Source organism: Salmo salar, chromosome ssa20, assembly GCF_905237065.1.
Source record: "Salmo salar chromosome ssa20, Ssal_v3.1, whole genome shotgun sequence".
Taxonomy (NCBI): Eukaryota; Metazoa; Chordata; class Actinopteri; order Salmoniformes; family Salmonidae; genus Salmo; species Salmo salar.
Window position 1 is genome coordinate 37,559,681 of NC_059461.1, and position 17,540 is coordinate 37,577,220.

Here is a 17,540-nt window from a genome sequence, read left to right on the forward strand (position 1 = left end):
GCGCTTCTTTGTGTGCACTGAGTGCTAGTGCGCATGTGATGTTGGTCCGTATAAACCGGATGCAACCCGGATATAGACGGTCTATGAATCTGCGTATGCGAACATGAGTAGATTACATTGAAAACGACCGTCGGATATCTTGGACGCAGTCTCCAGTTCATATTATACCTCAGTGAGTAGGACACTAGGCAATTGTGAGGAGGAGTCGTCTAACGTGTCTGGAAGAATCTTCATTAATTTTCTGTATTCGGGGTTTAATTTTAAACTTTGTTTAATGATTGACAATTACAGCTGATTTTGGGATTGTATTATACAGTATATGGATTTGCTCTCCTTAAATATAAGTAATCTGATTTATTAGTTTCAGTCTCTGAATTGTTTAATCAAACCTTTCGCTGCCAGCTCCTGATAGCAGGGCATAAAAACTACAATCTGTCTCCTGAGTTAGCATAGTGTGCATGGGCACACATGCGCACTATGCCCAAGCTCATTTCCCTGGTTTTCCCTGGCTGAACTAGCTGGCTAGCTGAATTATGCTATTTTTTGTCCTCATTGTCATACTCCATCAATACGGCACCCTCACCTTCAAAACTCCTTTGCTAGTTATACAATAATACAACTAAGACATTTGCTGGAAAGAAACATACAAATGTTTATTGTTTTATTGTTTTGTTGAAAAGTCAAGACTGGTTCAAGGTATCTCTCGTAAGATGACGGTGGCGAAGGATATCATTGCTACTTAACGCAGATCTAAGTTCAGTTTCGAGGTCCACCGGCATCATTGGCATAGGGTTAGCTGGACGTTTCTGACTGGTGTTGGAACTGTGACAACGGCCAGCCTCTCCCCGCTTGGCTCGATGGGATATGTAGTGATTTTTCCAACACAGCCAGATATGTTCACAGTCTTGTACCCTTGACCTTTTCTTTATTGACTATTAAAAACGTATTTGTTGATTAAATCAAACTTTATTAATATAATGAGTAATCCAGGAATGTCACTAGTTAATTGACATGAGAAAACTAAAGGAAATAGCAGCACTACAGAGCACTATGACTATAATAAATGTCTTCCAGACACGAAGGGTCCACGGAGCACCTCCTCACCACTCTATTTCAAGTGTAACTAAACTTACTGGCGAGCTCATCATGCTTGTGACATTATGCTAGCTAGGTATCCCCAGTTTAAAAATGTGATTTTACTTGTCGCATCTGTGCTTGTTGCGTTTTCCTTGTGTTTGTCACTGTTTGATGCACTGTTGAGCTGAAACACTTTTGAGCTGAAACACTTTTGAGCTGGAACACTGTTGAGCTGGAACACTGTTGAGCTGAAACACTTTTGAGCTGGCTGCTAGTGATGGGTCGTTCACGAGCCGGCTCTTGTAGGTGAACGTTGGGAGCTGGCTCGCATATCAGAAGAGCCAAATCAATTTATAAAAATATAAAAAATAAGATATGAATAATCAAAAGATTTAAATGGATAGAATTAACTAATTCAAAGAATGAAAAAAATAATTAAATAATATAGGCCTAAATGCTCAAGCGCACACACTTTCATTCTGACTGTGTGCTCAGACTAACAGCCTCACCTGCTGTTCCTGTCAATCAGACATGCAGTGTCAACCAATGAACCAAAGATGCGTGAGGGAGGGCCGAGCCAACTCACTCACAGTCACACACTTAGCAGCTGAGGAGAGAGAGGAAGGATAGCTGTGAAAACAACAGCTGGAAAATGAGTCAGAAGCACAGTAGCATTTTGATACATTTTAATAATGTAAACAATGTTAGAGCACAGTGTAGAATTTGCCAAAATCTCATATAAAGCTGGTTCTACGCACAACCTACACCGGCATATGCAAACTGTGCACCCAACTGTGAAGCTAGCTGTAGCGGAGCTTCGAGAAATTAGCGGGCCTGCTAGTGATAGTGGTGGAGCCAGCCCCTCCACCCATGGAGATGTATCCACTCAGTCAAGTAGGCCTACTCTGTGAACCACAGCAACGCAGTCTTCTATGGACCAGTTTATGCCAAAGTCTATGTTTGTAGCAAAACAAGGCCACATTGATATTGCATTGACTAAAATGATTGCCACCAATTTCCAGCCATTTTCGATCGTGGAGGACAGAGGTTTTAGAAATGATAGCAATAGCCTAAATCCAATGTACACAATTCCAAGCTGGAAAACACTTTCAAAATCACTTATTCCACAACTGTACGAGAGCACACAGGCTTCAGTGTGGGAAAGAGTCCAAAAAGCAACTGCAGTTTGCCTTATCACTGACTGCTGGACATCAAGGGTAACCACTTCTTACATGTCGGTTACATGTCACTTCATTGAAGATTTTTCGATGTCTAGCTGTCTTCTGGACTGCTTTGAGTTCAGCGACAGACACACCTCAGAGAACATGACAGAGGAACTGTTGAGAGTGGCCAGAGAATGGCAAGTAGATGGAAAAGTGGTCTGTTGTGTTAGCGACAATGCAGCGAACATAACCAAAGCCATGAAAATGTTAAAATGGACCCATCATCCATGTCTTGCCCACACAATCAACCTGATTGTAAGAGATGCTCTGAAGGTGATGAAGCCCACTGTGGACAAAGTGAAAGCAGCTGTGGAATACTTCCACAGGGGCACAGTAGGTGCTGAAAAACGAAAGTCTACACAACGCCAGATGGGATGCCTGAGCTGAGGCCTAAACAAGACTGCACTACAAGGTGGAATTCAACATTTTATATGTTGAAGCGGTTTCTTGAGTCAAAGGATGTCATCGTCTCTACCCTGGCCATTGTCAATGCACCTGTTGATGCTCTGACCCAAGAGGAATGGGAGGTGGTGGAGGAGGTGTGCAGAGTCCTGGAACCCTTTGAGCAGGTCACTGTGGAGATCAGTGGAGAGAGGTACAGTAAGCAGTTATTACTACATCATTATTTAATCCCGTTTTATATACGTATATGAGCAGTAGATGAGAATATAGTATCAGTAGACAAAACATGAACCTGAACTAATAAGTTACTGTTCTCTCTTTTCAGCTATGTGACAGCCTAAAAAATGATACTCCTGTGTAAGGATCTGCAGCGAATCACAGCCAGACACCAGAGAGAAGCAAATGTAACCATAGGACGTGTGACAGAGTTGATGGACACCCTATGCTCATCAATGGACAGAAAGTTCCATAGAATGGAATATAAATAGAAATAGAAACTGTTGCACTTGACCCCAGGTTTAAGAAGTTAGCCTTCAGTGATGCCAGAGCGATTGATGAGGCTCTTCAAAGAATAACCTCAGCAGCAGGGAGGGACAGCCCCAGCAGTCAACTGGCTCAGGCACCAGAGCAACAGGAAGAAGAGGGGTCAGATGGAGCAGAAGCACCAGCAGTAGTGCCACAAACATCTGCGGTTTGGATGCTGTTTGATGAGAGAGAAACTGGGGATACAGCACGAAGGAATCCCTCAGCAGATGCCATTATGGAAGTCCGATCCTATTTGGAGGAGCTCTGTTATTTATTTTTCTTTGATTATGGTGCAATATTCTATTATGCTGTTCAGTTTGCATTCGTTTTGAATGGTCAGATTTATATGTACTTTGTTTATATACGTAAAAAAGTCATACTTTAAATGCAAATGTTTAATAGCATTCTTTTTCATAACAAACCAATGCATTTTTAAATACATTGTGGTTAAGGTAGAGTATGATTTCATTTAGTAATTTAATTAGAATTGTTTTAATACCAATCATAGTCAAACTATCGCAAACTGTTTGACTTGAAAAAATACATAACATTTATTTTTAAAGAGCCGTTTGGGAGCCAAAAGAGCCGTCTCTTTTTGGTGGGCTGAGCCGAACGAGCCGGCTCACTGAAAAGAGACGGAATGTTCATCACTACTGGCTGCAATGTTTGTGCGTAGTTCTAAAAATAGAACACACTTTGGCCGCATGGGAAGCAGTGGTGCTTCTGCTTACATGCAGAAGTGAAATAGGTGTATTTATGCTGTAGTTGAAATGCACAGATCACTTTATACATTTTCCCAAAGAAACAACCAGTAATTTGAAAACTTGGCATAATATTGCTGTCATGTGCTTTGTTGACAATATGACCCCGCCCAGCCAAGGTTATTCAGCCAATCACAAACGACCACTGATTACCATTTTAATGGTATGAGGGAATATTCTGTCATTATATAGCAGAAAACAAATCATTCAGTAGACATTAATACCAGTTATAGACTATGGTGATATTGTTTATAATATGAATGCAGCTACCACTGTCTTGAATCTATTGGACACATTTTATCATAGCGTGAAAGTAGGTTGGCCCTCTTTGAAGTCTAATAGATCGATGCATTAATTAAACTCTTTTGATTTATAAAGCCCTCCTGCATATTCTTCTGCCTGACCTTACTTCATTGTTACAGATATACGAGATTCCAGAACCGTTCTCATGGATGGTTAACGCTGGAGATCCCTTCAATCTCCACTGAGTTAGGTAAGTCTGCTTTTAGTTTTTTTGTACCTTATTTGTGGAATAATCTCCAAAGCTCTCTAAAATTGGACGAATTGGTGCCTCTAGGGCACTGGTCACAAAGAGGTTGACAAATATTTCTGTAAAAAACAACAAACTATAAAGCCTTCCTTTCCTATTTTCTTTTATTTCTCTCACACTGTTGGCGGTAGGTGCACCCGATTCAGCTGCCCTGAGTGCTGGGTAGGCGAAGTGTTCGCATTTTTAACCATTTCATGTGTCTGAAGGTACAAACTCTTCCTTCCCGGTGGGCCCGGAGAAAGCAAATCAAGTGCACTATAGGTCTCCTGCTGGCTAATCGGATGTCTCAGATGACCCTGTCTGCAGTAACGTAGCAGTTATAAAAGAAAGCTACAGCAAAGTTGATACTATGAGATTTCTAAACGTTTAAAACCATGACTAGAGAGACTGTCAACGAATACAGCAGAGCTGCTGTTTTTATGAGTGAGTTCATATTTAAGTTCTTACTCAGCACTGTCAACACTTTGTATTCAAAAATTTTATAAGCCATAAAATGCACTTTCTTCCTACCTCCACTCGCACTACAACCAGCACTGCAGCTGTAATGAATGAGTAGGAAAGTGTATCTATAGGCTTGCATTGTTGCTATCTTTTTTAATATCGAGGAATATTTCACTTTCTCTGGTCATAGGTGTAGCAACATTAATTTGTGAGACTGACCTTCAGATGCAGGCACCATCAGCCCAGTAAAATTTCAATAGAAAGCGAATTATTTAAATGTGTGCTCACTCAGCTGTGTCTCACATATAATACAACAGCTGATTGATTACCAGTGTGATCCTATAGCCTAGTCAAATGTTGAAATATACCCTATATATTTTTTAAACGGTCCGAACGACAATGCATTGGCAGGGAAATTCAAGCAAAGCCAATATGTGGTGATAATGTATTGGCCAATAGCCTACTGCACAAACCTCATTGCTACAGAACTGTTTTTAATTGGTTAATGTTGCGTAGGCTTACGTTTTTTAAGTCATGTTAAAAGAAAATCTGAGCGGTAGATCTCGGCTTGCATTTTGGCTCAGAACGTGATCTTGACTCAGAAAAGGTTGGTAACCACTGCTCTAGGGCAATTCAAAAGGCTGATGGAGGACCTTTTTACTCTAGAACATTTTTTTTTTTTTTTATGATTGTGTTTTGTTTCATGTATTGATGTGAATATTATCCACCCTGCACAGCCAGAAGAGGACTGGCCACCCCTCATAGCCTGGTTCCTCTCTAGGTTTCTTCCTAGGTTTTTGGCCTTTCTAGGGAGTTTTTCCTAGGGGGGTTTTCCTAGCCACCGTGCTTCTTTCACATGCATTGCTTGCAGTTTGGGGTTTTGGGGTGGGTTTCTGTACAGCACTTTGAGATATCAGCTCATGTACGAAGGGCTATATAAATACATTTGATTTGATTTGATTTGAATATTGACTGTATATTGCTGTGTATATTGCAGGACTCTCCACCCCTGTTTCCGTAGGTTTTCACTCCAACCCCAGTTGTAGCTAACCTGATTCACCTTATCAATCGCCTAATTATTAGAATCAGGTGCACTAGATTGGGGTGGAGCAAAAACCTGAAGGACAGTAGCTCTCCAGGAACAGGGTTGGAGAGCCCTGGTATAGTGTATATTGACGTGTATACAGGGCTCATCTGTAAAAGAGACCTTGGTCTCAGCATGACTCCTTCTCAAAATTAAGGTTAAATAAATAGGAGGTGGACTACATCCCAAATGGCACCCTTTTACCTATATAGTGCAGTACTTTTGACCAGGACTCTGGTCAAAAGTAGGGAACTCTATAGGGAATAGGGTGACATTTGGGACTCAGCTGTGGGATGGAGCTGCAGCAGAGTGGGCTCCCCTGTCCCAAGTCATGAAGACGGATGCTTGGCCCAGTGCCGGGCAGCGCTGGGCAGGCAGACACAGCTGAGCGCTCCCTGCACCATGGTCCCTGACTGTCAGCCAGCCCTGCCAGCCTTGGCAGGAATAATCTCACAAGACAACACGCTAAAACCAAATCCTGCTTAATAAAGTGGACAGAAATAGAGCATTGTGTAAGCGGGCAGAACCATGTATGACCTTGTCCCAAATGGTACCCTATTCCCTATTATAGTGTACTACTTTTGACCAGGACCCATAGAGCCTATATAGGGAATAGGGTGCCATTTGGGACACAGTCGTGCACGGTGCTGCTCGCTTACACACTGCTCTATTTCTGTCCACTTTTATTAGCAGGATTTGGTCTGTGTGCTCAGTGCTGGCAGGTGTATTATGTAATTATACCTGGCAGGGTATATCACATAAGACACTCAGCCTATGTGTGTGAACTGTGATGACGCATCGGGAAATATGGAGGTCTTGTATTGTATACTGGACAATCTCTTGATGCTCATAATGTACCAGCCAGTGCAGGATGGTGTGCCTCTATATCATGTGAGGAGGTAAATGAGGGCTGGTTAGGACTAGTGAGGGCTGGTTAGGACTAGTAGGGGCTGGTTAGGACTAGTGAGGGATGGTTAGGACTAATGAGGGCTGGTTAGGATTAGTGAGGGCTGGTTAGGGCTAGTGAGGGCTGGTTAGGACTAGTGAGGACTAGTGAAGGCTGGTTAAGACTGGTTAGAACTGGTTAGGACTAATGAGGGCTGGTTAGGATTAGTGAGGGCTGGTTAGGACTAGTTAGGGCTGGTATGGATCTCATTTGGGTGGAAGGCCACTGAGAGGTAGTAACTAGATTGTGGAACATGGAGTGTGTCCCAAATGTCACCCTATTCCCTATATACAGTAGTGCACTACTTATGACCAGACCACTATGGTGAAAAGAAGTGCATTATACATTTGGGACACATACCTATGCGTGCTGGGGTGCATCAGGCATTCATCATACATACTCGATATGGCTGAAGGATGGATATTGAGCTCGGCATTGATGGTAGGTACTATAGAGTACATTTATATTTTAGGAATTTCAGCCTTCATGTACGTCTCTCAAATCGATGTTGAGGTCCTAAACAAAATATGTTATGCTGGTGAAAAGTTGAAGTATTGAGATTTTTTCAAAACCGTCTTCAATTATATCAACCTGTCTAATGCTATTAATGTGCAGAAAACACACTCATAATAAGTACTCCTTCAGATACGGCGAATTCAGTCATTTTTGTAACTACTCGTGTAATTGAATTAGTTCTGATTGTAATAATCTTCAATGCTAACCAAGGAAACAAACCAATGAGATTCTTAATCTAATCTTTAGAATATTTGATAACAGTGGAGGCTCCTCAGAGGATGAAGGGGAGGACCATCCTCCTCAGTGAATTTCATTTAAAAAAACAGTGAAACATTAAAAAGCTATCCTTTTTAGATAAAACTGTACTAAATATATTTACGTCACCAAATAACGACCCTAAGCACACAGCCAAGACAATGCAGGAGTGGCTTCGGAACAAGTCTCTGAATGTCCTTGAGTGGTCCAGCCAAAGTCCGGACTTGAACCAGATTGAACATCTCTGGACAGACCTGAAAATAGCTGTGCAGCCTGACCGAGCTTGAGAGGATCTGCAGAGAAGAATGGGAGAAACTCCCAAAATACAGGTGTGCCAAGCTTGTAGTGTCATACCCAAGAAGAATTGAGGCTGTAATCGCTGCCAAAGGTGCTTCAACAAAGTACTGAGTAAAGGGTCTGAATACTTACGTAAATGTGACATTTCAGTTTTTAATTTGTAATAAATTTGCAAACATTTCTAAAAACCTTTTTTGCTTTGGATAAGAGCGTCTGCTAAATGACTCAAATATAAATATATGCTTTGTCATTATGGGGTATTTTATGTAGATTGAAAAATATAATTGAATCCATTTTAGAATAAGGCTGTAATGTAACAAAATGTGGAAAAAGTCAAGGGGTCTGAACACTTTCCGAATCCATTGTATATATTTTTATACTTTCACTTACTTAGCTAGCGAATGCAGCTAGGTAATTTAGCCTACTTAAACACCTGGCTCAAACAGAGAGGGATGTTATGTTAGCTAGCTGGCTTTGGCTATCTAACACTGGAACTCTTCCAAGTCAAGGTAAGCTTTAGGTTTTATTAATGTATTGCCACAGGGGCTCACAGGTGTAACTGCTAAACTGCTTGTTGTACACTGTACTGCATGATTTTAGCAGGTTTACTAACGCATTAGTTCTAGTATATTGACTATGACGTTAATATGGTGAAAATTATGTAGGCTGTGTGTAGCGGTTAGCAGTTATGTTATGAAAATTTGGCTTGGAAGGTTTTTTTTGCCTGGTCACAGACAGCTGTTGTATTGTGCACTGAAGTCCACAAGTGAAGGGAAAAGGTGAGAGGAGGAAAGAGCGTAGAAACAAGAAGGAATTATATACACAACGAGCAAAGTGATCATGCAGTTTATATGCTGCTGAGTTCTGTGATTGCATGTATTCATTACACCAATTCTGTTGAAAAAAACGGTGATAAACATACCTGAATTTGTCCAATAGAAACTCTTGTTTGCAAATGTTGGACAATTACAACTTAGATCAGCTAGATGCAGAGGGTGCAAGGTGGTATTGAATGCGTCACTGTCTGTCACCTTGATTACGCTAATTTCTCTCGACCTGCGCACCTACGTTGTAAACCTTCATTTGTCGGCTAGGTTGTAACAACCTCATGTACAGTAGTAGCCTAAACCTATCAATGTTACATTGAACTGGGTGAATGGAATATGAATGACAGTCATCCAATATGCTGTAATATAAATAAGGCCACGCTCCTCATTTTTTGTTGTTATAATCCTCCCTCATCTTAAACGGCACTGACCGCCACTGTTGGATAATGATTTTAAGATGGTGGTGATAAATTGGTTGTGCGGAAATGGCAAAGAAGTCCTGTGCTGAAAAAAGAAATGAAAATCACTGTGTAGGAGGAGGACTATGATTTATAGTTCCTTTCTAAGATTTAAGGGTTTAACAGGAACAGAAAAGCCTTGTGAGGTGTGAAGAGTAGTGAAGTGAACCAGGAGGGTCTGCTCCCCAGTGTGTGTCCCAAATGGCAGTCTTTCCCCTATATTGTGCATTACTTAATTAGAGCTCTATGTGCCCTGGTCAAAAGTAGTGTACTATATACTGTTGGGAATAGGGTGCCATGTGGGGCGCATCCTATGAGGGAAGTGCAATGACGCTGTGCCCTTGGCAGAGCAGGGGCCAGGGGGGAGAGGCAGTATGCTGTGTAGTGTGGAGTATAGCACCCTTCATCAGTGGAGACAGCGGTAGGGGAAGGGTTGAAAGGGACACAGTCTGGCTCCTCTGAGTGTGTCAGCCTGTCATAGGGTGGTGTGGAGATAGATCACAGCTCTTACTGGCCCTCATTTGTACAGCCTGTTCATGCCCAGTGAAACCTACTACTTGGGAGACACACCTGCTGTAAAAGTCCACCTGTAAAAATGCTTGTAAAAGCCATTCTTCACTCCACTCTGAGACATGCATGCACGTACACAGGCACATACACACACGCAGGCACATACACACGCATTTTCAAGAGCACTCTCTCTCCCTCTCTCTCTCAGCCAGCCAGCCAGCAAACCAATCCTGTGTGCTCAGCACCACTTTGTTGTTTTGCGGTGTTGGTCCCTTCAATTATTTACTGCCTGCTGTAACAACCACCGCTCCATGAAAATACACACTTTAGTACATCTCCTATGAGCTGACAACCTATAAGCACCAGCTGAAGACCAGCCAGAGAGTGTGAGATGTGTGTAAGAGATTGGGATTGTGTGTGTCTCTGTGTGTGTGTCAGAGTAAAGATAGTTTATCAACCATGGGGTTGTACAGGTGGAGAGGCAAATAGTGGAGTAACTGCTATGGTTACCGATCATTGTACCACTTATTCCCCATCTCTAAACCAGAAAAAGCTTAGAAAATAAAACATTTTGGCAGTTTGTGCAGGTTTTTGCCTTTGTGATCTTTCTCCTCCTTTTCCCTCCCTCCCTCCCCAGACCTCTCCTTCCCTCCCTCCCCAGACCTCTCCTTCCCTCCCTCCCCAGACCTCTCCTTCCCTCCCTCCCCAGACCTTTCCCTCCCTCCCTCTCCAGACCTGTCCTTCCCTCCCTCCCCAGATCTCTCCTTCCCTCCCTCTCCAGACCTCTCCTTCCCTCCCTCCCCAGACCTCTCCCTCCCTCCCCAGACCTCTCCTTCCCTCCCTCCCCAGACCTCTCCCTCCCTCCCTCTCCAGACCTCTCCTTCCCTCCCTCCCCAGACCTGTCCTTCCCTCCCTCATGTGTTTCATGGCAATATAGAAATAATGAAGACACAACTTGATTAGAATTAGAGAATTTTTTTACTGGGTGAAAAAAAACACTTTGAAAACATTTATACTCGTTAGTACCATTGTTGTACAATGTGAAACATACTGTACTGCTTGTAATGTTAGTTCAGTTACAGCAAGGGAAGAAAAAAAAATCTACTAAATTCTCATGATATACAGTGCCTTCGGGAAAAGTAGTCAGACCCCTTGACTTTTTCCACATTTTGTTACATTACAGCCTTAATTCTAAAATGTATTACATTTATGTTGTTTTTCTAATCAATGTACACACAAAACCCCATAATAAAAAAGAAAAAACAGTTTGACATTTTTCTAAATTATTAGAAATAAAAAACTGAAATATCATATTTACATATGTTTTAGACCCTTTACTCAGTACTTTGTTGAAGCACCTTTGGCAGCGATTACAGCATCGAGTCTTCTTGGGTATGATGCTACAAGCTTGGCACACCTGTATTTGGGGAGTTTCTCCATTCTTCTCAGCAGATCCTCTGAAGCTGTGTCAGGTTGGATGGGGAGCGTTACTGCACAGCTATTTTCAGGTCTCTCCAGAGATGCTCGATCGGGTTCAAGTCCGGGCTCTGGTTGGAACACTCAAGGACATTCAGAGACTTGTTCTGAAGCCACTCCTGCGTTGTCTTGGCTGTGTGCTTAGGGTTGTTGTCCTGTTGGAAGGTGAACCGTCGGCCCAGTCGGAGATCCTGAGCACTCTGGAGCAGATTTTCATCGATGATCTCTCTGTACTTTGCTCCATTCATCTTTGCCTTGATCCTGACTAGTCTCCCAGTCCCTGCCGCTGAAAAACATGATACTGCCACCACCATGCTACACCTTAGGGATGGTGCCAGGTTTCCTCCAGACGTGACACTTGGCATTCAGGCCAAAGAGTTCAATTTTCGTTTCATCAGACCAGAGAATCTTGTTTCTCCCGGTCTGAGAGTTTTTAGGTGCCTTTTGGCAAACTCCAAGCGGGCTATCATGTGCCTTTTACTGAGGAGTGGCTTCCATCTGGCCATAAAGGCCTGATTGGTGGAGTGCTGCAGAGATGGTTGTCCTTCTGGAAGGTTCTCCCATCTCCACAGAGGAAATCTAGAGCTCTGTCAGAGTGACCATCGGGTTCTTGGTCACCTCCCTGACCAAGGCCCTTCTCCCCCGAATGCTCAGTTTGGGTGGGTGGCCAGCTCTAGGAAGAGTCTTGGTGGTTCCAAACTTCTTCCATTTAAGAATCATGGAGGCCGCTGTGTTCTTGGGTACCTTCAATGCTGCAGACATTTTTGGTACCCTTCCCCAGATTTGTGCCTCGACAAAATCCTGTCTTGGAGCTTTACGGACAATTCCTTCGACCTTGTGACATGGGTTTTTGCTCTGACATGCACTGTCAACTGTGGGACCTATAGACAGGTGTGTGCCTTTACAAATCATGTTCAATCAATTTAATTTACCACAGGTGAACTCAAATCAAGTTGTAGAAACATCTCAAGGAGGATCAATGGAAACAGGATGCACCTGAGCTTAATTTCGAGTCTCATAGCAAAGGTTCTGAATACTTACGTAAATAAAATATTTCTATATTATAAAAACCTATTTTTGATTTGTCATTATGGGGTATTGTGATTCGACTGCTAAACGATTTATATATATATATATATATATATATATATATATATATATATATTTTTTTTTATATATATTTAATATATTTTTATATATATTTTAGAATAAAGCTGTAACGTACAACATGTGGAAAAAGTCAAGAGGTCTGAATACTCTCCGAATGCACTGAACGGCTAAAAGTACACTACCCAGTGTAGTTCCTTTTGTATCCTAGTATCAAAATCACCAGAGACATCAATAATTATCACTATGATAATTATCATATTAAACAATACTTTTATCAAGACATTTAGAGATTCAACCTGACTAAAGATTTACAGTAGTAATAGTTATCACTGCTAAGATCTCTCTTTGAATTGTAGGATGCTACACAGATCTACTGAAAATGCAATGCACCGGCCCATACATGACTTTGAAGAAAGTTAAGACAGACAATATGAGAGCGTTGTGCGCCCCCCTCGTCCCAAAATACAATCACTTCCCAACACGAGGCGTCAGAGCAATCAGAGCTGCATCAATCAATCAATCAATCATCAAAACTCAAATCAGCTTCCCCAACACAGAGCAGAGGGCAGAGAGCAGCGAACCAAGCAACGGCTGAGTCCCAAATCACACCCTTTTCCCCAGAGGGCTCTGGTCAAAAGTAATGCAATATATTGGGAATGTTGTGCCATTTGGGATGCATATAATCTCTCTAGATAAAGTGGCAGCAGAATCAATGTGGTATAAACTCATCAATTAAAAATAGGATGTAAGTTCATGGATATGTCTTATTTTCTTATTGGTGATGACAGAAGGTTTCATTTTGTATTAATAGAACTTGTGAGGTGTTGAAGATGGATGTCTTGATTTGTGTAATTATATTGCTCCTTAGAGAAATGGAAATGGCTGCTTCATTGGCCAGGATGAGAAGTCAAACCACGATGAGCAGTCAGTGCACGCGTTGCTGGGTCTGGCTCCAGTATAATACATTACAGTGACTGCATTCCCCACTGAGTGCACGACTTTTCAATATCGCCCTATGGGCTCTGGTCAAAAGTAGTGCACTAAATAGGGAATAGGTTGCCATTTGGGACACAGACACTAGCCCTCATCTGAATAAGACAAAACTTCTCATTCATGTCTCTTTTGTTGCAATTGTAAAGTTTTAATATCTATCCATGCCTGACATCTTAACTACCATCCCAAATCACTTCTAGTGTGCCAACTCACAAAAGAGATTTTGATAACCTTCGTACAGTAAAGTACTCTTCTTAGCTTTCCTGGAGTCCATATACCATTTGGGACACATCCCACATATTATGTGTTTTGCTCCTCCTCTTCCTCTTCTGCTGGCACATTGGTATCAAATCATCCTCAAATAGCCTTAGGATCTCCAGGGTGAAAATCATATTTTATCTCTTGGATATAAACCATATCTTAAAGCATAACCATACATCAATGATTTAATTTACTGTATTTCACTGTTCTCAATTGATTCATTGTACTCAATTAACTGTATTTCCATTTACCATTACAATCCTATCTGCGTTAAAACACAGGCATAAAATATTGCCCATTGGATGTCTTTTGATACAGTTACAACTAATGTATTGGTAATTCTTAAACCTAATCTCTCCCTGGGTTTGCCTTAAAGACATGTACCAGTGAAGACTCTGAGGAGAGGAGGAAGGGGAAGGCCAGCTACTGTAGGGTGTCTAAGACCACACACAGTAGGTTACTGTCTGTGGAGCAAGATGCACACATCCTCATCTACTATAGCATTGTACCTCACATATCAAATGTATGTAAGGTAATGCTACGCTGTATATGTCACTGCCTCGCTCTCTCTCTCTGTAACTCTCTCTCTACTTCAATATCAAAGTGAGTAATGTTGGAGATTGCTGTGCCTTAGGGACAGTGTCCAGTTGGGACCAAAACAAGGCAAAACACATTTTCTAATAACAGTATAGGAAATGTTACGAAGTCTATTGCTACAGGATATAGGGTTTGTATCCTTGGTGTGTCACACAACACAAATGAACAGTTTTGTAAAGGTACACATCAAACAGAGAAGTGAGTAGATATACAATACCCCATGTTAAAATGACTTCACCAGTGAGTAAAATACATGGTGTGCATCACTCATTCTAGGAAGTTGAACAGAGAGTTATTAGAAGTGTACACTATGTACCATCATTAATGAATACAAGTAAAAGTGGTCAAGGAATATAAAGAAAAGGGCCTCTCTCTTTTCTCTCTCTCCGTATTCAGAATGTCCACACGAATCCACAGCTCAGTGCCACAACCCGCATGCACGCACACACACACGCACGCACGCACGCACGCACGCACGCACACGCACACACACACACACACACACACACACACACACACACACACACACACACACGGAGCAGCAAACACATTAGCTTATTTGCTCTGGTGGAACAGTTTAACGAGGAAATGTGAAAATCTTCCTTAAATTGTGTTATTCTGCCACTTGAGCACAAGCAATGGTTGGAAAGTAATCATTACAGGCTCCACAGAACTGCCCTGCGTGTGTATATGACATATACTGAGTCACTGCTGATTTGTATCATAGGCTGGACAGGAAGCCCATTAGTTAAGACTCAATAGCACAATACAAAGGAAGTGGATGATAAGAATACTGAGAGGTTGGTTTGATATCAGAATAGGGTGCCATTTGGGACACAGACAAAGTTTTTAGGTAGGAAGGAGAAGGAATTATCACTATCCAATTTGTCAATCTAATCAGAACAAAAGTGTTTTCACAGGAAGGGAGCAGCGTATTACAGATGTAGGATTCATTTGAGCCAGTTTGCTACAGCAGGAAATACATCCTACAGCAACAGGACATTTGAAATAGTATGTGGATTATAATTAATTTTTTTAGGGGTTGATACATTTTTTGAAAGGGAAAATAAAGTCTTAATTTTCAATGTGGAAATGACAGATTTATGAAGCCTTTTTTTAAACCTCAAATACACTACAAGTTTTCAATATCCTGTAACAGGGTGATCAAATTAAGATACTACATCTGTAGATATGATTCCAGTCATTTTGGTTTGTGCTATTGCGCCTCGGGAATACATCATACAAGCATAAAGTAAAACACATACAGGACAGAGAGTAAATGAAGCAGCAATACAAGTTAAATATTAGTAAATATACTGTAGATATAAAGATAATAACTTTTACCAAAATCAGTGTGACACAAGTCATCTAGGCTAAGTCTTGTACACTTTCCATAAACCTCATGATAACAGTTATGTTTAGTTAACAATGTAATGCAGAGTAAGACAGAAGGGTCACAGCATAAGGGTATCAGTCCCTGGGTGTGAACTACAAGAAAGAAAAGCGCGTGTCCGTAGTTCAGAGTGTCACTAATGAATGCGTAATGAGTATTATGGCTCGATTCAATCCGTATCGCTGAAATTCAGCGCTATAGTAAAGGTAATTTCCGATTGAGCTGACATATGCAGCGTGTGCCGTGAATGCAGTCTCTGTGAACCCGAGAACACTGCCTTTAAATTTCAATCGCGCTATAGCGCGATACGGATTAAATTGAGCCCTTAAGCTACAATTGACCTAGTCTATGAAAAATCGTATCTATAAAACAACCTCCCTCGTTCACACACAAACATGTGCACAGTCAGACATAAATGGTTTCCCTGACAACCACTGTAAAATCTCAGACTCTATGTGTCGACACAGAGGCTGGGTGTTGAGGATCGGAAGTAGCCGACAGACATCTCCGTCTTATTCTGTCATGACGGTGAGGAGACAACCGCTGCCAAGTAATAAACGAGGGATAGCAGTAACCCTGAGTTATTCAATTCAAACAGTCCATAAGAAATACCAATACAGGTAGTTAAAAATAAAAGCTGTGTTATGTATATATACTTTGAATTATTGGTATACTCTCTCTTCTATTTGTATAGATGTCTAGATAATGGAAATCTATTCTCTAAAGCTCTGAAAACAACCAACACACTTTAGAAATACATTTCCATCCTAAGGGACATCTACATACTTTTATGAAGAAAAAAAAGCTTTCATCCATGTACCTCCTAGTTCACACAACTGAAATGTAGGTAAGGGAGAAAATCTTTCACCATCTCTTCTCCCTTTTCACCGAGTTTCTCTTCCCTGCAGCTGCTGCATCTCTCTCTATGACTAATTTAAAGAAGACTTGCTTGGCTCCCGAGCTCCAAATCTAGCTCTATTTTGTGTCTCTTGACACAGAGGCTAAAGGATGATCTCTCAACTTCTCTCTTTTACCTTCTCTCCCTCACAGGTTCTCTGTCAGTAGAGGCATTTGGTTGAGACAGTGAAAATGGATGGGGGGAAATATACAGTTCACCTCCTGACAGTAATTGCTACTGCACTTGGTCTGAGAGCAGAGGATCGAAGCCTCCTCAGTGAGCAAAACTACCTGAAGCCTGTCGTCCACCTCTTCAACAGAGCGCTCCCGTCCAGGACCTCTCAAGGAAAGCCGTCACCATAGGCTATCGGTGATGAGATACACAGCCAATAGCCTGACAAAGGTCAGAGGTGAGCAGTGTCACAAAAGGTCATCATATTCGAGCATCTTGGAGTGCTGGCGGGTTTTCCACAGGCGGAATAGACGGAAGTCAAAGTACATCTCGATCATCTCCTTGCCTACGGGGGGAGGGGGGTGGGGGATCGAGGGGAAATGGATAAGTACAGATACATTTTTCTTCACCTCTCCACCTGCTAATCTTTTTACATAAAGGAAAATAATTAACGTTTTTCTCTACCCAAATAGTTACTCTCAAACGTTGATTGAAATATAGTGTCGATTGAAATACAAGTGTTTATGTACTGTTGGAGTTGATGAAAGAAGACAAGAAAGAGAGAGAGAGCGGTGGAGAGATAGAGGGGCCTCATGGGTCGATAGAAGAGAGGAAAACACTCAGTGGAGATAATTATAATGAACAAAAATATAAATGCATTATGTAAAGTGTTGGTCCCATGTTTCATGAGCTGAAATAAAAGACCCCAGAAATGTTCCATACGCACAAAAGGCTTATTTCTCTCAAATGTTGTGCACAAATTTGTTTA

The 17,540-nt window shown here is 41.6% G+C and overlaps 1 protein-coding gene and 1 long non-coding RNA gene across 5 annotated transcripts in view; one reads left to right on the plus strand and one right to left on the minus strand.

Moving 5' to 3' along the window:
- The first annotated feature begins 37 nt into the window (after positions 1 to 37).
- On the plus strand, positions 38 to 16,955 carry LOC106580538 (uncharacterized). Its single transcript, XR_001322903.2, has 3 exons — positions 38 to 172; positions 4,411 to 4,481; positions 16,753 to 16,955. It is a non-coding gene; the product is annotated as an uncharacterized lncRNA (long non-coding RNA).
- Positions 16,853 to 17,540, minus strand: part of LOC106580537 (NMDA receptor synaptonuclear signaling and neuronal migration factor) — a 61,155-nt gene continuing 60,467 nt past the window's right edge. For all 4 annotated transcript variants that reach the window (XM_014161724.2, XM_014161723.2, XM_014161721.2 and 1 more), the window contains one exon: positions 16,853 to 17,117. In XM_014161724.2, coding sequence (XP_014017199.1) covers positions 17,020 to 17,117 — 98 coding nt within the window. In that variant the 3' untranslated portion in view covers positions 16,853 to 17,019. The remainder of the gene's footprint in view (positions 17,118 to 17,540) is intronic.